The 27,348-nt window shown below is 43.5% G+C and overlaps 1 protein-coding gene across 1 annotated transcript; it reads left to right on the top strand.

Moving 5' to 3' along the window:
• The first annotated feature begins 851 nt into the window (after positions 1-851).
• Positions 852-27,348, top strand: LOC144145263 (uncharacterized). Its single transcript, XM_077676807.1, has 6 exons — positions 852-974; positions 7,366-7,475; positions 15,842-15,907; positions 19,030-19,071; positions 26,113-26,166; positions 27,045-27,348. Exons 1-6 carry the CDS (start codon positions 899-901, stop codon positions 27,120-27,122), a joined length of 426 nt encoding a protein of 141 aa, XP_077532933.1. The 5' UTR covers positions 852-898; the 3' UTR covers positions 27,123-27,348.

The following is a 27,348-nucleotide window of genomic DNA, read 5'->3' as shown; positions in this document are numbered from 1 at the left end:
GCTTGGAATATGTGTACGCGAATATAGAAGTGGTGTATTCACTCGTTTTACAGAGGTCTTCCCGTTGCCAGCGGTGGGATCCTCCTTTGCAAGCTCCGATTTCTCCAAAATCGCAAAAAGCAACTACTCTATATCTTAGCCCTTCAGAATCTCCTCTAGTTACCTATACTTCATTGCCTCCAAGCTGCCGCTTTTCGTACCACCTACCTGCTTGGAACACTCAAGCTTGTCAGCCTGAATTTTTCTCGCTATGCTGCGACAGAATGTAGCTCTAGCGTCGAGAGTGGACTTGTAGCAACATTTTTTTTTATTTCGCTCATTCTGCCCTACGCCTGAACACGCATACGTATCCCTGCTGACCAAGGAGCCCAATTTAATTCTGTCGGGGGCACGAATATTTAAAGTATCTCTGCGCCAAAGATGCTAAGTAACATTCCCACTGCTTGGTGCATGGTGCTCATGTTTTACCTCGCACACCTTGGGCAGTCATGTTCAGTTCTGCCACCCTATCTATACGAAACGCAGGTGAACCTTCACTTTGTTAAAGCCATTTTCTTCCTACACTACGACCGCACTTGGAAACAGCTGTCCCATGTTTTCACTGAACATATTGCAATGACTGCAAATAAAACAAAAGCAAAAAAAGTGTTCACTGAGTAAATAATGGGCCCCCGTACGAAAACGTATACAATAATTTGAAATATGAGGGACACGGGACGCGGCAGTTTGTGTATCTGGAGCCATTTGTTTCAGGGGCCGACATCCAAAACGAACATAAATCAGGATTTGTGAGCACAGAAGGCTTGAACGCGGTGGCATTTCGCCATCCATACTGACGATTGGGAACCCAGTTGGACGCGGACGCTGTGAACAATAGACTAGGTGCGCTGCGAAAGCTATGATTATCGCAATGGTTCTGGTATTCTGCATCACCATACCCTCAATCTGGTCCTGCAAAACTGATCCGCGAGATGGTAAAGTTTTTATCTTCGTGTAAAGCATGTTGCACTGGCAGTGTGCCATAGGAGTTGGAATATTGTGGCTTTTCAACGTGTTTACCCAGCCCCAAATAACTGTGAGTGTATATATATACATTAGGCCAAGCTTGCTGAATTAGGTGAATATCCGTCTACTTGCGATTGTTTATGCAGCTAAATGTCAAAAAACGTCTGCGGATTTTGTTTTTATGTTTGTAAAACTTAAAAGTTTTGTTTTTACAAAACATGCAATGCGTACCCAACCTCATTCTAGCAACACAACCACATTCCCAGAAATGACAGAGCGTGCTCTCAGGGCATATCTATTCAATTTAGTAATTGTCACAACTGCAAGCCCTCGTATGGGCGCATGCTCCTACATTACATGATAACATGTAATGCAAACATGATGTTATTTCGAGTTAAATGTAAGGCCGCAAGCGAGAAAGTGCGTCGACAAAAGCCTATTTTAAATATAAAATTGCTAGCGTTAAACCTATTAATCAATGTTTGGTCACTGCTAGGCCGGACTGTAGTACTGAAATCTTATGACAAATCTTCTCATAACTATACATGAAGGCATGATTTTGGCAAAGGTACCAAAAATCTGTGGGTATCTTGCGCCAAGCAGTCCGCAACGTTTACGTTTTCAATGCAACCTAAAAAATTTCTGTGCGATTGCTAGATTCGCTATTGTATGAACAATTGTATGTAATTCTTGGTGAAGTCTTATTGTTACTAAGCATGTTTCAACCGGTATGTTAAAGTACCCTGTTAACATTATTTGAAATATCCGCAGAGTTTCCCTGGTGGCTATAATTAGTGCATTTAATCGCGTAAAAAGAAGCCCATATCGGAAAGCAGTGACACTTCCAAAAGGTTTTGAGCCGATTACACGCCATGATAACCAAGCGCACTTACGCGCATACAATACAAATATTTAAATTTGACATTTTGCTGCCCGAAAAGATGTCGCCAACTTTTAACTATGCTAGCCAGAAGTAACGCTGTCAGCTTCACTGATTGCGAAAATAACCTTCGCACGCACATATACAGGCAGTAAAATTATCTGAGAACTGGGTTTTATGTTTGCTTTGAAACAATCTCCACATACACCGAGTTCTGCCCGAATGGTAAAACACTGGCAGAAGTGCTGAAACATCGAAAGAAGGAAACACTATTATGTGCAGCCTCGAGGGCGGAGGTTCTTCGAAAATAATTAAATTGCCTCCGACACAGCAGCTTCGGCGTAACTGCTGTTTCTATCTGGGCGATATCATGACACTCGCTGGCAATCCCACGAAGGCCTCTGGGCGCTGAGCTGATTCAAGACGGTTGCGGAAGCTGCACGCGAAATCTGGGCGTTGCAATCATAGATATTTTTAGAAAAGCTTGAGAACGAGAACATTCTGGCCTCAGGATTGGACGGACGATTGATTTATCAAATTTTTATGGGTGTTCGTGCCAAAGTTGCGCTTAGGCTTTGAAGAGCTCTATTGTAGAGAATGACGGAATGTTTTAAACTACTAGGGTATCTTCAGCTTGGGCCGAAAACCCACACATGAGAGTTTTAAGACAAATTTTTGTGTCTTCACTGAGTTTTAGTGTTTTTAACACTCCCGGGGAAAGCCAACTTTCTCGGACGATGGAAAGGAATGAGCGTGGGTGAAAAGAAAGAAACAAACCACGTCCTGTAGGTGAAATCGAACTTGTGTCCGTCGCGTTCTGAAGCCGGCGTCTATCCGATTGCTCCATTTCGACACGGGCGAAGCGAACGCGAAGCAGCAGGCATCGATTGGCGCCGTCTACCTTATTCCCCAAGGTTAGGTCTACGGCGTTCCGACCCGAGAGTTGCTATGCGTATTTTAGTAAAGGGGTACGTACCTTCAGAGTAGCACATACTGGCACTGTGGGATTGTCCAACCAGAGAATCCATCTCGAGAAAGGTTCTCGTTCAACCATCGTCGTCATTATGGACGGTGCATTGCAATAGTGTGTTTTTCTGTTGTCGACTGGAAAAAACGGTGTACTGATGGGGATCGAATCCGCGTCTTCCATCTTAGCAGCGCAAAATCAAGGAGAAAAAGCCATTACGGTCAAATATATAACATTATTACAAAAGTCATCCTTTTAAAGCGCACACAACCAGAGAATAACTTTGTTCTTACTCCTTCATAGTTCCTTCTGCCAACAGTTGGGGTGGTGGAAAAGGCAGGTAGAAGGCAGCAAGCCGTCTGTGGCGCGAATTTAAAGTAAATCATAGATCGTTGGAAAACAATGTTTTATACATATAACATAGGAGGAAAACCCAAGGGCCGAGACGTCCGGACGATGCGATAATGGTTCTATTTTACAAAGATAGCGATAAGAGGAAGATGAAGCGGCTCGTGGCATAGCTGCTCGCGCGGATACGGGCACCGATGATGATGATCTCATCGGTGCAGCAATGATGACACCTGTAAAGTTTCTACATCTTCCCCAGCCACACATAAGCCATTTTCAGTTTGCGTTCAGCAGGTTCAGAAAGTTCATCCCTGTCAATCCGGTGAGACAGTCGCAAGGGGAAACTGCTGGCCGGAGGTGCTGTCTTTTGCGCCCTCGCTGGGAGTTTGGGCGCCAGTCGACACAGCCAGGTAGAAGTTCGTAAACTGTCTTCCACGCTTTTGTACTGAAGTGTAAGTTCTTCAAATGGAGATTTCGTGATCCGAAAACAGTTTCTCAGAGGCTTCTGCTTCTTTCTATAGTTGTGTGAATTCACAAGTCGGCTGCGGATATCAGATGTTTCCTGTTCCTCTAAAGCGTACTGTCCGCGAACTCTTTTTCTAACACTGGGTTGTCTGGTAGGCTCCGCAACAGTCCTCTTAAGGTATCTCTCGAAAATGTCAGTATCGCGGTCTTTTGTGTCGTGCATCGCTTTTTCGTTCTGTGTCTCGTCTTGCCCTTGATGTTCTCGAATTAACACAGTCATGGCCTCCCGCTCGATACATTCCTAATACGTAGCCTGTGCTGGTGGTATTGCACTCAACGAGTAGCCTTTCTCGCCCGAGGTAGCGTCGCTGGATTCTTGAAAGACACACGAGAGTAAGACATCTTCCGTTTGAAGATCAAGCGCAGCCAGTAAGGGAGTCGCATTTTCCCGTGCTGCTTGCAGTAGGAAATGTGATTGAACCGACGTTTATGCCAAAATTTAATCTTCATCTGAAGTTTGGAAATCCCGTGGGTCGTAGCATTGCTCTGAAAGCGCAAAAAAGTATCCGAAACTTCCAGACGAATTCAATTTTGTGATGACGTGGCTAGACCCTGTGGTGTCATATTTTGGGTTTTACTTAATAGTATATTTGGATCTTAACGTGAACAATTTCGTCTTGATATTCCACGTTGGTGGAATTCCTCGTCAAAGTGGTCGATGTCGATGAAGTGTTCCTTTTGCTCATTAAACAATTTCAATCCAAATTGGATTCTTCGCAGCTTCCGGCGACAACTCTTGAACACGCTGCACACATCATCAGTCACTACGGGCAGCTTTAGTGCTGCTTTTCTGCCTCTGCACAGCGTTCGAGCGATGACCCTCTCTTGTTCTCTTTTGCTCTTCAGTTCATGATGGCGCATGATAGACGGATTTCCACTCTGTTCATGCAGAAAAGGTAGCACGTCTTTCGTTGCGCGATGCTCTACGGTATTCTACTCAGCCTTTACGAAACTCTTGCCTGGAACCATTGGGCATAGTCGGAGGGGAGGGTACATCGTCGTCTCTCCTCACATCCTGTAGATCGGCTTTTGTAGCGCCACCGTCGTTTTGTGCATCACAACAGTCTGTCGTCGGCATAGAGGGGTGTTGCTCCTTCTATGAGGCCAAACTTCAGATAAGTCTGAATCCCGGGTTTCGGCCCCATACAGAATAAGAGGAAAGACCAGGGGCCGAGACGTCCGGGTGATGCGATGGCGGTTCTATTTTACAAGGATGGGGATGAGAGGAAGACGAAGCAGCTCGTGCTATAGCTGCTCGCGCGGATACGGGCCCCGATGATGATGATCTCATCGGTGCACAAATGATGACATAAATAAAGTTTCTACAACACAGCTGCCGTGAAAGCATATAACGCTCAAGAATATCCCTTCTTTAAACAGAACTCCGAGAAAACTGCATGCGTGTGTTAAAGGTCACCTTAGGTCGCTATTTTCCCTATTCTATTTTGCATGGTGATGAACCTAAATAGAAGGCAGACAACAAGTAGAGAAGCTAGGGCACGGGTAACGTAAACACACCAGTTGGAATGAATTGATAGTTGCGCTTCGGTTGCGGCTACGTTCCAAGAAACGTAAAGAACAGAAAAAAACGTTTGTAATGTTTTCACATGCCTCGCAAGAGAGAAAATACCTTAATTCAAGGGATAGAAGTCGCAAAAGGCCGTCTCAAGGAATTTATTTCTAAAGCGCTTGTTCCCACCTACACGATACGTGACACGTAATCCGAATGTCCACTGAAAGCCGAGACACATTGAAAGACGCAAAACAACTAAAGACGTACTGTAAGCAGCAAAAGAACAAAATACAAAAACGCGACGCCTAAGTGAGTAGCAATTCTGAAACCCATACAAAGCTGCTCATATTTTGTAGTAAAGTAGGGACCATGCTTTGATAGTTCAAATACACAGCGTTTTGTATACCCTTGAGGCCGTTGAGTGACAATGTAACTGTCACATCTGACAGTTCAGGCCACAGAAACCACTCAACAATTAGGAAAGATGACACAGGAACAACGAGTGATTGCATGAGTGCCAGATGCAGAAGAAACAAGCAAAGGAGACACAAAATGCCGCGGCAGCTTTTACCCCAACAAAGACAAAGGACAGCAAAGGCGGTGTTGCAATGCATCCAATATTGCAAAGCCACAATGAAGAATAAGCAGGAGGAGCAATATTCTGTGATGTAGAGAGTGAGTGGAATAAAAGAGCTAGGATACGCGGACGCTCACAAGGGACGAGATGCGCAAGCTCCGAAAGAACGTCACCTGGAGCGAAGGGTTCGGTGTAGGATGTACAAGTTAGGGAAACCGCGAAAAAGACGCTGAATGGCATCGCCAGAAGCATCTGGACGACTGTTACCGGAAGCAACAGCCGGAAAATCCTCATGACAAGTAGTAGAGAGAAAGGTCCTTGAAGGGTGATTTTGGGATGTTGTGTTACGTCGGCGGCTTAGGGATATTTCGGTCTGACATGTAAAAATTCAGTCGAGACATACACTCCCGCTACTCTAGCTATGTTCCAAGCTTTTTACTGTGCTCGTAATTGAAACGCTCCCCGCGTGACGGCAAAATATCCTGTCCGTCGCGGACAAATGGGTTCCACTACACTTGGGCTCCCTCCTCTCCCTCTGTTGACCGAATACAGCGATTGCTTCATTTCTCCCTGAATTTCCTACACACTAACAAAACTGATAATGTACGATGCCCAATTGTTGATGGAGTGCCACATAGCGGGAGTTCCAGTCGACGCGAGCTAGATGGTGACTTAGTTCCCACGCAGTGGGCCGGACAAGGAAAGCAAACGTTTGCACAGTACAAAGAAGGCCCCTTTGCGAATTATTTTTTTATGATGTCCTTAATATGAACACCAAATGAACATACCGTCTGTAGTGTGTTCCTTTGGCCACTATTTTCTTCGTACTGAAGGTACGTGGAACGCCATGTTTCGAGTGGTGTCAGGGTACAGTGGTTGTGTACATTGCCTGTCGTTGGGTGTCTCAGGGTTCGATTCCCACCTGGCGGAGGATTTTGAAATAGTGAAATTTATCTGCGCGATTTGCGAGCTCGGGCGTCTACTCGAGTTGGAGAGGTTTTTCAAACACGGCTCGTGTGGACGCATTTCGTGGACGGGAGATAGGCTTGTGGTATCGCCAACAACGACAAATAGCGCTCTGGTATTGAAAACCCCCTAACTTTCACACAAACAATTTGGTACTGCAGCCTATATTAGCAACATTAAAAAACCCTCAATCTTCAAGAGGGTGTGCGCTAACTGAGCAGAAATCAAACTTATTAACATATGATGGAGATATGATGTGCTCTTTTTGATCGAAAACGTGACAGAATTTGACGCGGACCTCGTAAGAAGGACATGATGGCACGGTTTTCTTTCCATTTTCTTTCGGAGATGCCAGTGCATTCGGCCTATTCAAGAAAAATCGGGATGTGAATGGCACATCAACCTGCCATCTTTTCTTTGAAGAGTAAAAGGTATTGTGCGGTACTATGCGTGTACAGCATGCCTAATGATTTCCATCTTCTTCTAATTATTTTAGAATCAGGTCTTCGTAACGGTCTCTTTCTTTCAAGCAGCATCACGTAATCACGCTGAACATCTGCATCTTTCGGTTTCGCCACGTTTAGCCGTGCTCCATGGGACTGCAGTTGGACGAGCTACGCATAAAGTTGTGCGTGACTGTGTTCCCTTGCTAGCCAAAGTAAAACCCCCACCCACGAACGACCTCGCCTTCAGGGTAAGTGCCAAACTTTTGATGTTAATGTGGGTCTAATTTGTGGTTTATTGATAGTGGGTTAGAACGCGTCCAAGCTACACCTGGGCTGTGAGGCGCGCCATGGAGGAGGACTCCGGAAAGGGTTTGGCTACAGGCGATCTTTGCCTGGCGACGAAATCCCGACACAGGTCCGTTTTCGTCCTTCTCATTTATTATAACAAAAGTGGCCACCGTCGTTGTGATGGAACGCACTCCCTCTGGCTCAACAGCACGCTGGCTTAGCGACTGAGCCACCGTGGAGGTGGGTCCGATTTCTGTGTATTAGCGAAAAACAATTGTGGTTGTGTAATAAAATAGCGAAGGTTCTAAAAATTGCAGTAGACCAACAAAATTAAGGTAATAAGGGTACATGATCCACATAAACAGTGAACAAGATAAAGAACAACAGATTTGGTGGTCACTCAGGCTGCTGGTCATACGGGTTGGTCACACGGGTTGCTAGTATTTTTTAGAAGTGAAAATATTGTTGGACAAAAAGTCTTTGCTTGGAAATGATTGTGCATACTAACGAATTGAATAAAACTTAGGATAGGTTTCAATTCGCAGTTTGATCGTTTTTATTACACGCTCTTGTCCAACTTCGGTCTCAACCAGCGCCTGTGGGCATTCTGACGCAGCAGCCCTGAGGCAGCGGAGCGACAGGAACTAAATATTATAATGCGAATACATTGGTTTTGAATATGTTGCACAAATGTAACGTGAGAACAGTACGTTTGCCCCATGAGACAATGCCGTGCTGAAAATGGCTGAGAACAAACGCACAGCTGTATGAGGAAAAAAGCGGCCAGCCTTAATTAAAGCTCGTATGCCAAAAGCCGTTTTCTGCTTGAGATCAGAAAAACGACAACAAAATGTAAGGTGAAGGTCAAGGTGAAGACCAAGGAATGTAACGTCGTCGCAAGTTGTGATTAAATGAGGTCCAGGGTTTAATTCTGGAAAAAAACGTGATTGGTTTCTGATAAGACGTAAAGACCAAGAATTAAGTTTTTTTCAGGGTTAATCACTAAATAGTTGTCGCGCCACCATTTTACAACGTAATTAGTACTGCATAAAACTGTAACGTGACACAAATTAATGATTCATCAGATGAAGAAATGGTTGTATCATCCGCATACAAGACGCAATGGGAAGAACTAATGAAATTCGAAAGGTCATTATTATACAAAATAAAGAGTAAAGGACCTAAAATTGACCCCTGAGGCACACCTTGGTTAAATGTTCTAGTTTCAGAAAAAGCGTTAGCCACATATACAGAGTATTGTCAAGTAAATAGTTTTACAAAATATTAGTGGTTGTCCTGGTATGACATAAGCTTCCAATTTTTTAATCAAGATACTATCATTAATCGTGTCAAACGCTTTTGTAAAGTAAAAAAAAAACTGAACCCACAAAACTGCCAGAGGCAATAGATTTTTTATTGATATACGTTAGAAAAAGTATTGCTAGGTTCGTCGAACGTCCAGACCGGACACCGAATTGACATGGATTCAGTAGAATAAATACATTGAGGTGGCTGTTCACACGTTTGGCAAGTATCTGTTCGATTAGTTTGCTTAGACAAGAAAGTAGAGAAATAGGAAGGTAATTGGGTATTGATAACCGATCACCTTTTTTGAAAACAGGTACGACTTTGCTTTCTTCACAAAAGATGAAAAAGTGCCAGACTTAAAGACAAGATTTATTATGTGAGTGAGTGTATTAACGACTAAATCGGAAACAAGCTTCAAATGACGAATAGAAATATTATCCAGACCTGGGCTAGTGTTTTTCAGCGTACAAAGCGTAGAGATCACTTCTTCTGCTGTAACTGGAAATAAAAGGAATGATTGGCTAGCACGGCGGAAACCAAGTTGTGCGTTCAATGACTGGAGGGTACCGTTATAAACGGAAGAAAAATAATCGCAAAAGGCAGTAGCAATGTGAGTGGGTTCCGTCAAGATTATTCCGTTATGTGTAATTTATGGTATTGAGGCATAAACTGTAGCCGTTTTAAGGAAGGTATTCAACAGATACCATTGTTTTTTGGGGTTGTTTTTGTGTTTATAAATATCATTTTCATAGTGCCATTTTTTTTGCCCGTTGTAAAAGAATGTTTAAGAGGCCGCAGTATTTCTTGTACCGCTTAGCTAGATTGGAATTAAAGGGCTGTCTCTTCGCTTTCTTGTACAGATTATCTTTTTTTGTATGCTTACTAACAGCCCTTAGTCATCCATGGATTGTGCGGACAACTGATTCTTTCTTTACATTTAACCGTTGTGGTACTTCATGAAACGGGTTCTAAGAATTCCCACGAAAAGCGTTGCAGTGCTTTCTCAGCATTATATATCGGATTTATAATAGACCAGTTGGTCGCCACGATAGCGTCTTTAAATCTAACTGTGTCAAACACAGAATCAACGCGGGAGTAGCGTACTCTCGTTACTGCAGCGTCAAAAAGTAAGCAAAACAGGAAAATGATCCGTGATATCTGTTTCAAGAACAGCTGAAAATGGTTGGGGTGATATGTCAGATAGTGCATCGTCTATTAATGCGCGGGGACCATTGCGCACGCATCTTGTAGCTGCATGTATTAGAGATTCAAATCTAAATGCAGAAAAGCAGTCTGTGTAAGCAGCGTACAAGTTAGATTCGGTGTCCAGTAAGTCAATGTTTATGTCACCTACTAACAGAGCGTCTTTATTTTCAAGTGATAGCTGGCATACGATTGTATATTGGTTGAGCACAAATTCATTGAAAGGAGATGACGGGGAACGATAAATGCAGCCAAAGACCAAATTTTTACCAATTGGAAGGATAGACAGATCTGCTTTAATCCACACCAATTCACAAAAATTGACCAATTCACAAAGGGTCATGCCTGCGCGTATACCAAAATATCAGGTGAAATGAAAACCGCAGTACCTCCATGACTATCCGAAATTCTATGACAATACTCTGTTTGATACGACGGGAAACCGTACATATTATTGTCAGATTCGACTAGGTATGTTTCAGATATAAATATGAAGGAAAATGAGTGGTTGAGTGTATCTATAAAACTTTCAATAGTGTAGAGGTTTTTCTTAAGGCTTCGTGCATTAAAGCGAATTAGGGAGTGCCTATTGACAGAAAGACGGATTTTGGCTTCTTCGGGGGACAGCAAAACTATCGGTTGCAATGTGGGGGCAGTTACTGAGAGGGTACAGAACCCTGGGTTATGTGAAAACCGTCAAGTCACGCTCAGTCGCTATGCGAAAACGTTTGCTGTCCTCCGTTTTGCGGCCTGATGCGACAGTTATCCGTCCACAGAAATTGCCAGTGGTGTTTTTTCTTGAGCGCTAAAGCCTTTGAAAACAATTTGTTGTTTTCGAAAGTCAGATGCTCATTGACAAAGACAGGTGCTTCTGTCTTCCCGGAGAACCCGATGTTGCTTGTGCACAGCTTTGCTTTCCGCGCCTTGAGAAGGAAGTCGCTCTTCTTTACACGCGAGCAAAAGCGAACGATTATGTTTATTTTAGTGTGGTTTTTTTACATGGTGGGGAGGCGATGTACGACGTTGATGTCAGTAGCCTCAACAGGGCACTGGATAGCGTGCGCCATGCACTACAAGATATCATGGCAGTCTTCGCCCTACGTCACAGGAAGTGCCTTAATATCGATGTTGTTGAGTCTGAAGTAATTTTGTAGCTTGGCATTCTTTTTAAAGGGTTGCGTTTCGTGCCGAAAGCTTGTTGTTGGACGCTATCAGTTCAACCTGTTGGGCCTTTATTGTGTCGTACTCTTCGCCGAAGAAGCTAACACTCTCAGTGAGCTCAGCCTGTTCACCAAGCCCGGAGTTTTTCAACTTAGTTTTAGACTTCCAGTTTATCATCGAGCAACGCCTCCAGGGCTGCAATCTTCTTAGCTAGCTCAGCAGTTTTAGCGATTGCTAGACAGTATATGAAACAGAAGAACGCCAAAAAAACTCTTGGCAGCAGCAGTTGCGGCTAGGCAAGAAGAAACAGATTGAATATTGTCACGACCAACCTACAAACAGAGCAGACGTGATTCAGAGAAGCAGTCCAGTAGCCGCAAAGGCTGCTGCCAAATGAAGCCGGAGTTACCATGGACGCGCCTTTAAGAACCCCATTCGTGGTTACCAGAACCACGCAGGCGCAGCAGGCTGCAGGCAGCGCAGGCTCAGAAGGGGTCTTTGGGACAACGCTCAAGCGCATATAAAGCAAATGCCTCGAACTCGGCCCTGAGACCAGCTTTGCCTTAATGAAATTTTGGCAGAGACCATTAGTGCTCCAAGAGCGCCGTTTTCTGGGCGGTCGTGATATGTTATTTTAAACCAGAAAGTGGGGTACAGCTCCGAGTGTCACAGTGGAAATATTTGCTTGTTATCAGCCCCAAATCCCACGTCGCAATTGTGCCAGAACGCCTGCATTTGGAGAGTGACGACTGAAAAAAAATTTTTTTCTGCTGACCAAGGCAAAGACGTTATTCAGGATATTTGTATTTTCAAGAAATGTTATACTTGCACCCCTTTTCTAAACTCCTGGACGGTCTTGGTGACGTTCGTCATTTGTACAAGCTAGGGCGATGGACAGGTTTCCACTCAATTTGCTTTGCAAGTGATCAGGACAGAATTTTTACTCTTGGTAATTAATTTCTGTTTCAACGTGTTCAGGTAGAGTGCGAGCCCTCATTTACTCAAAGGGGAATACCCAGCTGTGACGTAGCACAAGCACAGGTTTCTGTGCATGTCATATCCTGAGGCTGCATTCGTGCAACTACGTCCCGATCAATATGAACTCGAAATGAATGTTGTTGAACTCGAGACAATTAAGAATTCCGGCACAGGTTTATTAGAACGGCGTACACATGCTTCGTGCAAAACATCTTTTTGAAGTTTATATAAATTTGTAAGCGCATGTACGAGTAGCATTGATAAATACAATGTAGTGTAGTTTCGGTGAATCTGCGATGCATCAAGGGCAGCGGAATCTTTCGTGATGTAGGATTGCAGCAATTACGCTACGACGGCGTTACAACGAGCCAACGACACCTTGTGTTTCAAATTGATTTTCAGGCACATCCACCATTGCAGGGTCTGCTGATGTGGCGACGCTGTTGTAAACCTAGATGCATTATAGGGATCGCGTAACTGATAAAAAGTTTTCAAGAAAAACCTGTCAATCATCGTTTGCACTCGACCCCAATGCGGCAAATACATGCATACCGCAAATAGCGGAGCCAAACTCGCTTGACTTGCACTTGAAAATTCTCAGTATATCCTTTGGCACATATGACAATCCCTCCTTAGTTATGGAGTCAGGGGAGCCAAAGCTTAGTTTTTTCGCAGGTCAGCGAGCTCAGATGAGCGAGCTCTTGTAGAAGGAACAATCACGCATAAAGAAGGAAAAGCTGAGGTACTAAACCTTAAAAAATTATAAATCACCCGGTCCTGATGGCCTCACACTGAAGTTCTACCAAAGATTCTACCAAAGTTCTACCAAAGTATCCTTGAACATCCCCTGTATAAAGTAAATACAAAAGCGTAGGAACTCGGCGTTCTGCCCATTACGTTTTGCAAGGGTTATACCGTACTAATCGCCAACAGTGACAACGCAGAAAACGGCTACAGTGGACATCCTTGTGTACCGTGGATTACAAGATACTCAGGAGGGTACTGGTGTGCAGGTTACAGATAAAAAAACAATGCTGTTAGGTTGGCGCTCGACTTGCGGGATTCAGGTACGGAGCCTTCAGATGAGCATTCATATTGCTCGGTGAGTACTGGAGCGGGTGTTCGATGGTGCTGTGCAGGTTTGGTCTTTCATAGTGACCTCACTAAACCATTTGGCATGGTTGGCTATCCAAGCCAAGCCGTACACGGCGCTGTGTCCTCCTAGTAAATCCCAGGCTCGTACCGTTATGCCAACAGGATATGCATGCATGCGTGCATACATACATGCGTTCATGCATATACATACATGCATGCATGCATGCATACATACATACATACATACATACATACATACATACATGTAGACATAAAATATGTATGTGTGTGTGGTGTGTGTGTAACCTTGTGTGTTTGCCAATGGACAGTGGTCATTCCCGAAACCCTCGCCATTCAGAATATCATGTGTTTATCCTAATTTGTAATAAATGCCGGCGCCTTTTCTTTTGAGAAAGAATTGCCCTAACTTGTGTGCAATTAAAAAAGAAAATATCCAGTCACAGATTTGTACGACTTTTTTTGTATAAGATAACCTGCGCTTTTATCGTGCACTGAACACCGAAAAAGTGATTGTTCACTCGCGTCTGTCAATGCCCGAAAATCAATTTCTGTTTTATCCAATTCGTGGGGCATCCTTGTATGTTCGCTTCCTTAAATGGGCACTGACACAAAAATTTTGCATCTTGTTTTTTTTTTTGTTGCGATAAGTCGGTAGTGACCTACTTATCACCTGTAGAAACCTCATTTGCTTCAGCGTGAGACGGTTGTTTAATCAGAGGCATTTTCAATGCGGCCAGTCGCAGTTTCGGTTTCAGCGGGTACCGCGAACCGATGGATTTTATGTGAACAAAGCTGACCATGTGACCGTCGGAGGGATATCACAGAGCAGAGCTGCCGTAGCACTGTCGAATCCGCATCGCCGGCAGTTTCTGCGAATGTCCCCACTTACTGATCTCGTGAGCCGCTTAGTTAAAAAGCGACCGTGGACGTGACGCAGGTGCTGCGAGTGCAAATGCTACCGCGGCTAAAGAAGGACGCGCGACGCTCCAGACAGTTGGTGGCAAGACGCGCGCTGGGAGCAGGCGGGCGGTCTGCCTACAGGTCCGCCTACAGATGTCTTCGGCTTAGCACTGCGGCGGATATTCCATTGCCGCTCTCATAAGCAATGTAGATGACAATTTTTAATGCAACCCACCATCGCATCATTAACTCCTTTCTCATAACCTGCCACTTGGGTACCATTTCGTGCAGCGGTAACAAGCTATCACTCGAGCTACCTGCGCCGGCCTTGGCCACTTCGCAGCCGTGGCCGCCGCCTGCACAGTGACCGAGCGGCTCGCTCACTGGGCTTTCCGTGTCTCCAGCGCGTTTTTGCGTCCAATGTAAATAACAAGTAATAGAAACAGAGTGCCTGGGACCGCCGTAGAACTTTGGTCGCGGCCAGCTGCCCGATGAGCTGACGAAATCACAGCGCCTCCGCTCCACAGAAGCAGCAGAAGCTCCACCCTCCGGCCCTCCGATTGGAGCGGCGAGCCGGGCGAGCCGGCGAAAAACGCCGGCAGAACTCAAGCGGCAAACACAAACTCGTGACGTGTTTGGATGTTGTTTATTTACAAAATATCCGCGGAATGTCGATTGCGCGTGGTCCTCTGCTGGCTGCTCGGTTGCGTTTCGCACACTTTAAAATTGACTTTAAACATGTTCTAGGCTGTATTCGCCGCTGATATTTTGCAGATGATGTATATGTGTTCACACCAATCTACCTCCGAAGTTATCTCGCCTTCAAAATTTTGTGTCAGTGCCCCTTTAGCGGACGATTGCGCGTAAAAGATACTTGAGGTAATGGTGCGGCAAACTAGTCGAATACTGAGCAACAATGCAGTACTTAATTTGTTAACGATGCTTCTACTTAAAATTAGGCTTAAAGCATCATTTACAAAGGCAACCCAATCCAGAATGCCGCACCACCATTGAAATAAGGTGTACGTTGTATCGTGCATGATTAAATTTGTTTACCACAGAAGGTATTTTACTAATTGTTTTAGGCACAAAACTCTTATATCCTAAACAAGGAGCTGGGTGCAAACTGATGTACCTGAATGTTTAGAGGTGTCGTTTGGTAACTGCGAAATAGTGTTGACGCACGTTCTCAGATTCAGAGACAAATGTAATACCTATGTTTATTGGCCTCGCTTGTTCAATAAAACTCAGTGTTGGCGCGCGCTCTTAAGCGCAGACACCAGATGAAATACCTCAATGTTTATAGCTTTGTTTGCTCATTCTGGAGTGCTGTCTACACGCCTGCTTTTATCCAGAGACCGTGCAATGCACTCAACGTAACGACGCTTTAGATGATCCAAAAAGGGCTACCGAGTAACGAATTAAGCTACGTTCCTAAGGTCTAAATATTCAGTGGCATGCTCGGCGAAGCAACATACCGAATACAAAGGCTGACGCACCTCAGAAGAAAGAACACGATTCGGGGGCTCAAAAGCGTGGCAGTGCGACTGAGTCAAAAGCGCTAGAAACAAAGTAACTAACAGCATCCTTAAAATATGCTATTGGGCGTGAAAAATCAGTAAAGCATACGCCGTTTATTCAGCAAGCCTATTTTTTTCAGTTTCTCAAGAACGTTTGTGATTTTGGTCAAGAATGCGAAGTGACGCTGAAGACTACTGACCTGCAGGTATGCTATCTTTGCCCAGGTAACAAGATAGCCACTCATTTAGCGGTTAAATTCCCGCCACAGGGTATAGAACTTGGCTAGAAATATTGGTACACATTTCGACTCACGAACGCTGTTCTTTACGTGGGCGGAACATATTTGAGTAAAACCTTGACTATGTATCTGCTCAGTTCGCTGAAAATACAGTAAAAGCTCGTTCGTCCGAGCTCGGTTAATTCGAAATTAGAATTATTTCGAACTGACGCCCTGGTTCCGGCCCATCCTTGTACATTTCAGTGGGGCAAAACGCGCCGGTATCAAGAACAGCCTATTCGAATTGGATCGCATGGTTTGCTCACTCCTCGCAGAGCAGAACGCCAAGAGTGATGATAATGTGTTTTGGAACATACTTTTGAGCATGTTTTCGAGCATGATAAACGTGTTTTCGAGCATATTCAGCGTCATTAGTTCGACATTAGTACTCGCTGTCACGTCGGGACCTGTTTCTGGCATATGGCAGACTAATAAATTAATTTCGTTGCTGCTCGAGCCCCAGGTAAATTTTTTACGAATGCACCTACCGCAAACGTGCAGTAGCGCCTAATTCGCGAAAGCAAGTCCAGAGGTGGCTTCTTGGTGTTCTGCCCGCGCATTGCGGAGCGAAGTTCATTTATTCTACCAACCGCCCGCTAATTCTAACTGCGATCAATTCGAGCAATTTTATGGTGCCTTTCTAGTCGACTAGACAAGCGTTTACTGTATTATCATAATGTGAGAGTCTTGGGCCGCCCCTGCCATGTTACGTCCTCTCCTCCTCCCACCGTCCATCTCACGCGCTGTTCCACTCTTTCTCGGTCCTACCACGAGAAATGAAATAAAGCTTTGCCAAATAAAAGGGGGCGGCAGCACCGCGTTCGCAGTTCTGCCGCCCCCTCTGTTGGGAGCTTTTGTGACTGTTGCGAGCCACGAACTTAAGGCCCCAGCACGAGGCCTTTTTGTATTTTTTGGTTCCAAAGGTGTTTACAACGCATTTTTTTGTTTGCGACCTGAAAAATATTGGACATATTTATTTTTAAATCAAAGAACACTGCTAGCACAAGTTATGTATTTTATTTTTGCTTGAAATATTTTAATTTTGCATAATATTTCTTCTTGTCGGTCGATGTTTACGGGTATGAAGTGCCACACCTGATTAAATAGTTTGGAAATATTTTGCTTATAGTATATAAGCGTCTTCATTGAGAATGCTTTTACAGCTGGAAGGGGTGGTTGAATTAAGGAAGTGACAGATAAAGAAATACGCAAACAGAGAGAAACATTCGTGTTGCAGTAACACAGCTAGAAAAGACTATCCTCTTTAGTGCAGTATGGAGCCGCGAATACGTTAGTGAGAGAACCCAGAATTACCGTGTAAAAACTCATCTATAGATAAAATATAAATAATGCAAACATCGACAATATAAGGCAGGCCGGAGTAGTCACACACATTCTTAACCTTAAACGTAAAAGTAGAAAAATGCGTGAACTTTAAAACGAACTACAAGACTCGAGCAGCACAGGGAGCTCTTTGAGCATTCGGGGGAACATTGCTCTGCTCAGCATGCTTATCACGTCGCCAAACTAGCTTCGGGGACCGTGAATGCATGTATGGCTGTTCAAGTATCCAGCCGATATATATTAAATGCACAGCATTTCAGTAACTCACGATGTCACCCGTGTTGGCGTCCGTAGTCCGCACCGCACCCCTCCCTACTATATACAAAAAAAGTACCATCCGGCGCCAGGTTTCGATCCCTCGACCCTGCGGGTGGAACGCAATGTACATTGTGCTTAACCCACTGCGCCACAAAGCCGACACAGATTGGGAGGCTACGGACGCGCCTTATATCCTTGACTCATTCAAATTACTGCTGACGAGCGCTCTCTCGTCAGCAGTTGCCACAAGTGCAACAACATTAACGTAACGCAAACTACTTAACGTCGTGCGCCCCGGAAATGCTCTGCATTTGATCGTGCCCCTCGCGAGGGGGATGTTTACGCTACCTCTTGCAGAGATTGAGTGCAACCACCGAGAGCAAGGTCCCACGAGCGGTGCGTGCGCCGTAGACTGGTGGCGCCATCTGTCAGACGCTACGCGAACTACTATCATGGCAGTGCGAAAAACGAACGCGCGAAATACAAACCGGGCTGTTTGTAACATCTCTTGAGTGGGCTTTGTATAATAATCCCATCAGTAACTTGAAGACAGCCTGAGCGACAAAGGAGCCTTCGTCACAATTTGTATTGAGAAACTGGAAATAGCTCTGTACTGGAATCCTGCCTTTCAGGGTCCGCAACAGCTTGGCGCTGGTGCCTGTAATTTATGCCACGCGACCTGATAAAAAAAAATGTGACAAAAAATAAATGACGAATTGCCTCAAAATAACTTCGCTGCAGATAAAACAGTTTCTCGATGTTTCGTACACTGAAGATGAAGTTATGTTTATTGGATTATGGGGTAATATATGTTCGTTGCAGTCATTACGTTGAGAGGTTTTTACATAGTCGGTTTTACGGATACGCATTAATAACAAAACCGCGTACATAAAATGGAATTCTACATGCGATGAATATCTTGCAAACAATATTTCAATTTTTCTGTAAAATGTTTCGCACATGGTCTTGTGCCTTAGGGGACAAACGTTCAGTTATGAGAGTTTTTTACTTCATAGTGAAAGGCTGGCTCACTGTTCAAGCACTTTATCCCGATAAAATAACCCCGCCCGGATTAAGCGTGGAAGGGTAGGACGCTATAGACAAGGAAGTGCAATGTTTTTTTTTTCCACAAACCACGAAAAATAGCATCAATATCTAATTCTGGTCACATAACCGTATGTGTGGGGCTCCACGACCACTGTTGCGAAGCCTCGCATAGACGAAGCTACGAAGACAGGAAGCTGCACTTTACACAGGAACCGTTCTTACAATTGACTTGTGGCCCTAACCTTTCGCCAGAATAATGGCCCTAATTATTGCTTCAGGTTCTGCTGTTATTGATATTAGGGTATTGAACAGAAACAAAAATGAGGACCTATATGCCCAAGCACTTTTTGTGGCATGTCGAACTCTTTCAAAAAGTATAAACTTATGATGTTCTTCCGCAGCCGGTCGTCACTTGCACAAAGGACAAGATGTGGAAAGTGTGGGTATGTAATAAATATACCGTTGCACACTTTAACCGCTTTTGAAATACAAATGAAAATTGCTGTAGGAAAGTTTTACTATTTTTCGCAATGTATTTCAGGGAATGCCCAGTGTGGTTCGATGAATTTCATCTACAATACGATCGGCAAGCACAGATCCATGAGTATACGATGTAGGCACTCAGCCCAAGCACACAATGTTGAGGCTTGATCGTTTGGGGAAAGATACTGTCAAACATCATGGGCCAATAATGAGACTTTGAAACATAGTTTAGTGAAAATCAGACTTTGAAATCGAGAGGGAGTCTTGTACAAGCACAAAAAATGAAATTGCTGTGCTACGCCCAAGACACGTGGATTATGAACGTCACCGGAGTGATTTAGATCACCTGTTAATGTGTAAAGTTCGCTACCACTCCGTAATGTTGTATGTTTGCACCGCTATACTGTTACAGCCGGTAATGACTGCATACTGCCGGTGATGACATACGGAGCTGAAACTTGACATTTTACTAAGCAAGTAGAAATCAAACATAGGTCGGCTAAATGTGCCACGAATTGAGTAATGGTAGGAGTAACACTAAATGACACGAAACGAGCTACCTGTATCCCAGAACAAACTAGAGTAGAAGGTGCCATAGTTCAAATCAGGAAAAAGAAATGAAATTGGGCGGTCATGTGGACAGCAAGAGATGGGTCTTGAAAAAGAGGAAGGCCATTACCCCGATGATGGGAAGAAGTAGAGAAATTGGGGGTAAACTGCAGACTCGAGCGGCCCAGGACAGGAGCGATTCGAGGTAGAAGGGACACCCCTTCATCGTCTAGTAGATCTGAGTAGCCTAATGATGATTACGATACATGAAATGGGTGCTGTGGCCGCAAATTGAACATGCCACATCGGGAAGTGTAGTTCTGCAGCTTAGCCATAAGCCACATCACAGACGAACTCCCATATGTTTAAATGGAAACCGTAGATTTAGTGTTTTATGAACAGGCAGAATATGACAAAAAATGCTTCGTGTGGGATAATTTCGACTGTGATCCGCATTGCTTTGGCACGGAGGGGGCAATCGATTTCAATGAATGCTGAGTCCGCTGTCGGAACATCACCACCCAAACAAAACACCGTGTATATACATATATATATATATATATATATATAGATATAACCAATATAACGTAAGTAGAGACAGCGACACACGATAAAAACCAAAAATAAGAGTTTACTGACGTCCCAGGAAGACGACTTCCCAAAAACAAAAAAATAAACATTTACTGACGTTTCTGGGAGAGCACTTCCCAAAGACAAAAAATAAAACTTTACTGACGTTCTAGAAAGAGGACTTCCCAAAAACAAAAAATAAAAGTTTACTGACGTTTCCAGAAGAGGACTGCCCATGGAAGTCCCCTTCCTGGAGCGAGAATAAACTTTTATGTTTTGTTTTTCTCGTGGGTCGCTGTCTCTACTTACGTTATTTTCTCGCGTTCTGTGTGCGTTTTTATACTTCGAAACCACACACACACACACACACACACACACACACACACACACACACACACACACACACACACACACACACACACACACACACACACACACACACACATATATATATATATTGTCACGTAGCCAAGGACGAAGCAGTTGTTTGGAAAAGAAACAAGTTTATTGGAGCGAACTTGTGCTCCCCTAACAACTGAAAAGAATACAGAGGCGGCGAAGCAGTGGTCAACAAAGTGACGTACGTGCGTCGGCGAGCGTCGCAGAATCGAATTCCCCGGCGTCTGCTCTGCAGGCTTTTTATCTTTCGGCGCGCGTGGTTCTGGAACCGTCGATTCGCATCGAGAACATTGTAGATGCAAGAAGATTATTCCGGGATGTTCACGTTAGATCGGAATGCTCTCCCTATCTGAACAGATAACACATGCGGCACAGAAAGAAAGAATGGAACACGCGCTTCCCTTGGCACGGAGATAACACAGACCGGCGCAGCCGGGCGGTAAAAGCAAAACACAAATAAACAAACCCAATGCATGGTTCGCGGCAATATATATATATATATATATATATATATATATATATATATATATATATATATATATATATATATATATATATATATATATATATATATATATATATATATATATATATATATATATATATATATATATATATACTATGGAGTTTTTGAGGAAGTTCTTTTGAATATTGAGTAAATTTTGAATTGAAATCTGACTTACTGGCTGAATAAATTGAACAAACATATTTTACAGTTCTGAGTAGGAGTCTGCGAATATTCGAAAATTTGGAATATTACACGAATAATAAATATGATATAATCGTATTCCCTTCGGAATCTATGTATTGGAACTGTTTCGAGTATTCGAACGGGTTCGAATAATCGGCTGTTATCGAATATTTGGGTTGATTAGTTTCAGGGGGGACGCGCTTTTCAACTTCGGAAAAAGGACCACAACATCGTTTTTTTGAAAGCCACATATTCCGCTTCTATGTTTTCTATCCTGTGCAGTTGCAAAGTTTTTACGCCGAAAACCGTCGCAAAGTGGCACAATGTCAGCGCAAATGGGCGAAAAGACGGCAATTTTCGTAGCTCTGTATCTCCGCAACAGCGCCACCGCTCGCGGCCATTTTGGTACCATTGGATCGGTGGAGCGATCCTCTTTCCGGTCCTAACCTTTTCTTTTATCTTCGTTCATTCACAAACACACGAATAGCAGAAAAAGAAAGGCGCACAAACGAATTGAGATACAGACGCGGAAGCGTGTTGGCCTTTCTGCCGGTGCGTGTTGAAACAGCCCTCCTGATTGGACGTCGCCAAAGTATTTCAAGATTACGGCCAAGTTTCTGTTCAATCGTTTTATCTGCTCTGATATTCAACAAAGACATTATCGCGATGTGATTGGGCGTCGCAAAAGCATTTCAAGATGGCGGCCAAGTTTCTGTGCAATGATGTTATCTGCTCTGGTATTCAACAAAGGCATTATCGCGATTGCAATCACTGAGATCACAAGCCAAAATACGGAAAGTTCCGTAGCTCGAAAGGCGGGTCGTTCACCGAACGCTTTTTGTTGTACGCGTGACTTTACCCTTGAGGTGGAAACGCGGTGTGCGCGCGTGTGATAGCGGTTCCCGCAATGAACTTTTCGCATTATTTGCGATGCTTAGACGCTTAGTTATTGTTAAGCTTGGCAGTATGCTCGCTAGCCTTGGGAAAGAAACGTGCGACGCGTCAAAATGTTCGGCGCGTACGGCGTAGCTGCTGCGCGTTGGAGCATCGCCTGACAACGCAACCTAGTACAATTTAACGCCAGTAGTTGTAATTATTGCCTGTGACTTCATATTTATTCTCAAGAGCGACTTGACGAGCCATGTCCGGGGTAAACAAAGTATGTCATGTTACGGCATACGAGCGCCGCGATGCGGGTGAGCCATATCGCTTTCTGGCGCAACGTTTCCCGTGCACTTCGAATAATCATGCAAACAGGTCTGAGTTAGGAATAAGAACGCGTTGACAGCGTTAAAAATGTCCCTTACATTTGTTGAATTTAACAAATTGATTTAGGGAAATTATTAACACCAGTCCATACATCTATAGTTTAGTGCATATTGGATGCCCTGAATTATAGGAGTACCAAAAAATTCCATGTATTGAAGTTTGAGTTCTCCAGAATATTATACCAAGCTTCAAAGTAGCTCATTTGCACCCTTCTGGTATGTAAAGTTTTGGCAATGAACGCCTGGACGTAGGCTTCTGCTCCAGGCAAGGACATAAAGCATACAAGTATTGAAAGCTCAATTTTCAGATTTAAGCAAAAAAAGAGTGCTTAATTTGTTGCCATGATCACTGCAGAGGGACGTTGAGCAGTGCAATACAAGCAACCAGCTAACCTACTTTGCATTGAAAGCCATCTCCCCCCCTTGGTCCGCAAACTGGGCTTTGTACTCTTGACAGAGAAGCTGAAATTTATGTTTTATGGAAAGAAAGCGGCTGCAAAAGGCACTCCAATTTCAAAGCAAGAAATTCCAGAAGCCCCGTGTTAAAAAAAACACAAACCTAGCGACTTTTCATCAACGAAATACGTTTTCAACTTCAGAATCAGTGTTCTCAAAACAGCTTTTTTTTGCCAGCTACGTCTCTTGTTTTAGTGATTTCTTTGTGTCCTGTAGGTCTATTTTTGATTCCGCTTTTTGCGTTACATTCCTTGATGAACAGTTCAGGTAGGGACACTCTTGGTTTATCGGGTTTACTTTTTGTGAATTTTTTATTGAAATGGTCATTAGTTGCCTATATGCCTGTTGTACATTCACCTCTAAAGAACTGAAAACTAAAACAAATTGTGTTCTAGTAAAAAAAATCTAACACTGTCACGACCTCGTACATTCCTTTGGGAATGCAAAGTACTTTGAACAAGTTTTCTATCATGTTTTATAGGCCGCTCAAGTTCGGCACAACGTGGAGAGGAATGAAATTGTACAACTAAAAAGTTTTCAAAATATTACTTTAAAATTTTTGTGATGTTACCACAAAACCATTTCCTGTTGCTGTGCTAATTTTCATCAAAATTTCCAAAGAAATCCAAAGGTTCATTTCGGTAGCCACATCCCCCCTCAAGTATTCGATATTAGATTCGATATTCGAAGCTAGATATTTGTATTCGATTCGCATCCAAAAAATTTGATATTCGCACACCCCTAGTACTGAGGTGCAACGAACATCTGGAAGGAAAGACGGAAGGAAACGCAACAGCGTTCAGGAGAATACAGACTAACTACCGTAATTTACATAACGCGGGCAGGGTTTACTGGAGCGCCTTTAATGTTGGCTCTCACTCACTGTCGATTCCGTATCTACGTGATAGAGTGGCTGGCGGATAGAATGGCGTCTAAAGAGCTGTAAGATATGCACACGTGGAATTGTTCCGGTTGTTAATTTTAAATTCCATAAATTCACATATCAGCATAACAAAAGCAGCAGCCAAAGCACCTAGGGTGAACGTGTAAAGGCAGAAGCCAATTATGTGTCCTCCCGATGGCAATTGTTTGTCGTTGTAAAATAGTGCTGTGACTAGGTAGAAAAAGGATGTGGACTCCGGGTCACTAATATTTCTATGTTGGTTTTGGGTGCTGTTACCTGAGGTGACCCATTTCTAATCAGCATAATGGTTCATAAGGGGGCTAAACATCGTCAGTTGAAGTCATAATTACCCGCAACGTAAGCTACCTCGCCCACTAAAAAGCAAAATCTGCACCCATTGCATACTGCTGGCGATGACATGCAGAGCTGAAACTTGATGGCCTACTGGTCAGCTAGAAACCAAACTTAGATCCGCCGAATGGGCCATGGAACAAATAATGATAGGACTAACACTTAGGGACAGAAAATGAGCTTCAGAAATTTTGGAACAAACTCGAGTAGATGATATCTTAGTTCTGATAAAGAAGAAGGAACTTACTTAGACTGCACATGTAGTGAGACCAAGCGACAACCGGTCGGCAATTAAGGTAACAGAGTGGATACCCAGAAATGGGTCTCGAAGCAGAGGGGGACCAATACCAGGATAGAGTGATGAAATGCACAAATTGTGTGGCCAACAGTGGACTCGAGCGGCGCAAGGACAGGAACTGTTGGAGACCAATTGGAGAGGACTTCACCCTGCAGTGGGCCTGAGTAGGCTGGTGATTATGATGATGATGGTGATGAGTAGCTAACGTAAAATATTTTTAGTCTTTACAATCAGAGCCTAAAGGTGTACTTTGGGCCTAATAACGCTCAAAGTGGGAGTCGTGGCTTCGTCACTGCTGTGTAATTTAATTGTCGCTTGGTATTATGTCCAACTATTCGAATACGCACCACCTGGAAGGGACAACCAGAAGTGATACGCGCAATGTGATTATTGAAAGCGCTTAATATGAGTCTTAGCAGTGCCAGTAGCTAGAGAAGTTTGCAGAAGATTGATTCACGAAGTTGTCATTTCTGTGGCCTTTAGCGTGCACTGTATAAGGCTCACAGGTCACCAAGGCTTGAGCCTCTGCGCTTTGTTGAAATTTACCGCCCAGAAACAAGATATAAGCCCAAGCAAAGTCTGTCGTAAAGCCACCGCTGTGATTTCACGCCCATGTGACGGCCTATTTTCAGTGCTGAAAAGAATATGGCTCAGGAGAAGGCCACCTCCTGAAAGAACCCGTGTGGTCGTAACAACAACGTCATTATTCGCATAAGAGACTGAGCTGTCATCAATAGACACGTGTAATATGCGTTACGTGAGAAAATATAGAAACATTTTTCGTTCGAAGCCACATGTCTACAATCAGCGCATACGCGTTGAGGCACGTAAAGGGTGAGTCTTCTAGCAGTTCGCTCGCTTATGTCAGTGAGACACGTCGCTTTTTAAACTACGTTGTTTTGGTACACAGCTAGATGACCCGTCATGTTGGAAGGTTGGGAGGCTAAGCACTAAAAGGTTCAACATCGTGGAACATAGGATCTTTTTTACGGTACACCTTCTTTGGCATAGTTGACTCATGTGTCGCAATTTTCACGCATAACAAACCATAAACGGCGCGTTGTTTCTTTTTTACATAAAGCAACGGCATGAAAGACACACCTCCTTTTGCGGTTTATCAATAATCGGCTCATCCACTTAGCGTGAGGTACTTTAAGAGAAACGACATCAATATATTCCTTCGGTTATTCTGTATTGGTGAAATGACAGAGAGACAAATGACGCAGTTACGTAGGAGAGAGCCAGAAACATTGTGGAGGTAGTGATGTTCTAGAAGCAAGTATTTAAGTGGAAGCATCTTTTATTCATTCAGTTCTTTGTCGGGGCGGCGAATTTCAGCTGCTAGGTAGGCTGTGAGGTCAAGTTTAGAATATCCGTCGTACCCAAGCGGAAAAAAATATTTCGGTTTCTGTTTCGCATGTACGAACACAATTCAGCATATCAAGAAAGAATTTTAGATTAAGGGAATAGGATCTGGTAGCAGGTATTCGCTTGGAAATATTTTGTGTTTTGCAGGGTGATCACCCTCTGTACAGTTTGGAGGCAAAGAAACAAATGGAAAAAATTATGGTAAGTGACAGAAAGATTCCTCATCTCCTGTGGTTTTTGTGTATATACCTGCATGTGTCAAGATTTCCAAATACCACCGCCCTGTTTCTAAAGACATATTTAAGTTGTTGGTGGGTGAGCGGAATTATGGGATGCTTATTCCTGGCCAAGGAAGACCTCGATCAAAGAGGACCTGACATTTTCTTACTGATCTCTTTGGCGAGAGGGAGTTTGAAAATAGGGAGTATGAATATATTGAGGGAGGGAGTATGAAAATATTGTTTGTAACAGCAATGTTAACCTCCCCTTTAGGCTTTTAAAAAGACCCAAGTAATCGTTTTTACACTGTTTTAGACTGTTTGCCCTAGTAAGAAAGCTTTCTTTTTAAAGCACGTCAACAGTGTTTTGGATAAAATGTTCTTTGGGTAACAGTACTGTAACCGCATTTACCTTTTCTAAGCATCTTAAAAGGACCATACAGAAAAAAGCACTACGTTTATTTTGACAGAACTAGCCTCATGTTTACATTTGATAGGTGCATTCAAACAGAAGAAGACGATCGCTAGAATCGCACCGTGATAAATATTAGTGTTGTTTTTGGTATGCGTCCGCTGGCCTGACTAGCAAGCCATGAGGCTTACCAAAAAACCGTGAGAGCTAGTACGCTGCACATTTCTTCATTTGCGTTATTTTCCGTTGTTAATAAAACGAGCAAATTATGTATTTTGTATTGAGGGCCCGTGCAAAAATCTTTGTTATCCACATATTCATCCTCTCTTCGAAGGTGTTTTGTTATTATGGTCATTCTGTTTGTAGGTTTATGATGTTAAGCAATGACATACGTCTCACTTTTGTATGCGTTAAATACACGCTAATATATTAACTTTTTTCGATCTTAGTTATGCTCTGCAAACGCCTCTGGAAGCACCAAGATTGCCTGGCTTGTGACAGACGTGGCACTGCGTATCACCGGCTAATCTTGTGGAACTGAAGCTATGTTGCTTGCCTAGCCCACATATTTGATGTCTATTTTCTTTCTCTCCTCTCGGCACAATGTATGGAAATTCCGACATAAATAATTATCGTGAATCTGATGACATGGTAGCGTGCAAGTTCCTCTCGTGGTTAGCATTGTTGCCTAAAAAAGCCTACTACAAAGAAAACAATGTAGGAAATGCCTCTTCGTTTAAAATATCACCATTT

The sequence above is a fragment of the Haemaphysalis longicornis genome, unplaced genomic scaffold, assembly GCF_048455015.1.
Source record: "Haemaphysalis longicornis isolate Haplotype H1 unplaced genomic scaffold, Haemaphysalis longicornis Haplotype H1 scaffold_7, whole genome shotgun sequence".
NCBI classification, from domain to species: domain Eukaryota; kingdom Metazoa; phylum Arthropoda; class Arachnida; order Ixodida; family Ixodidae; genus Haemaphysalis; species Haemaphysalis longicornis.
This window is presented reverse-complemented; position numbering and strand designations above follow the sequence as displayed.

What these genes read in the sequence shown, in the direction of transcription:
- LOC144145263 (XM_077676807.1), top strand. Translation starts at nt 899, where the DNA reads ATGATTATCGCAATGGTTCTGGTATTCTGCATCACCATACCCTCAATC. An exon ending in CAAAACTGATCCGCGAGATG is followed by an intron (nt 975 to 7,365) that starts GTAAAGTTTTTA and finishes CGCCACGTTTAG; the next exon opens with CCGTGCTCCATGGGACTGCA. An exon ending in ACAAGATGTGGAAAGTGTGG is followed by an intron (nt 19,072 to 26,112) that starts GTATGTAATAAA and finishes TGTGTTTTGCAG; the next exon opens with GGTGATCACCCTCTGTACAG.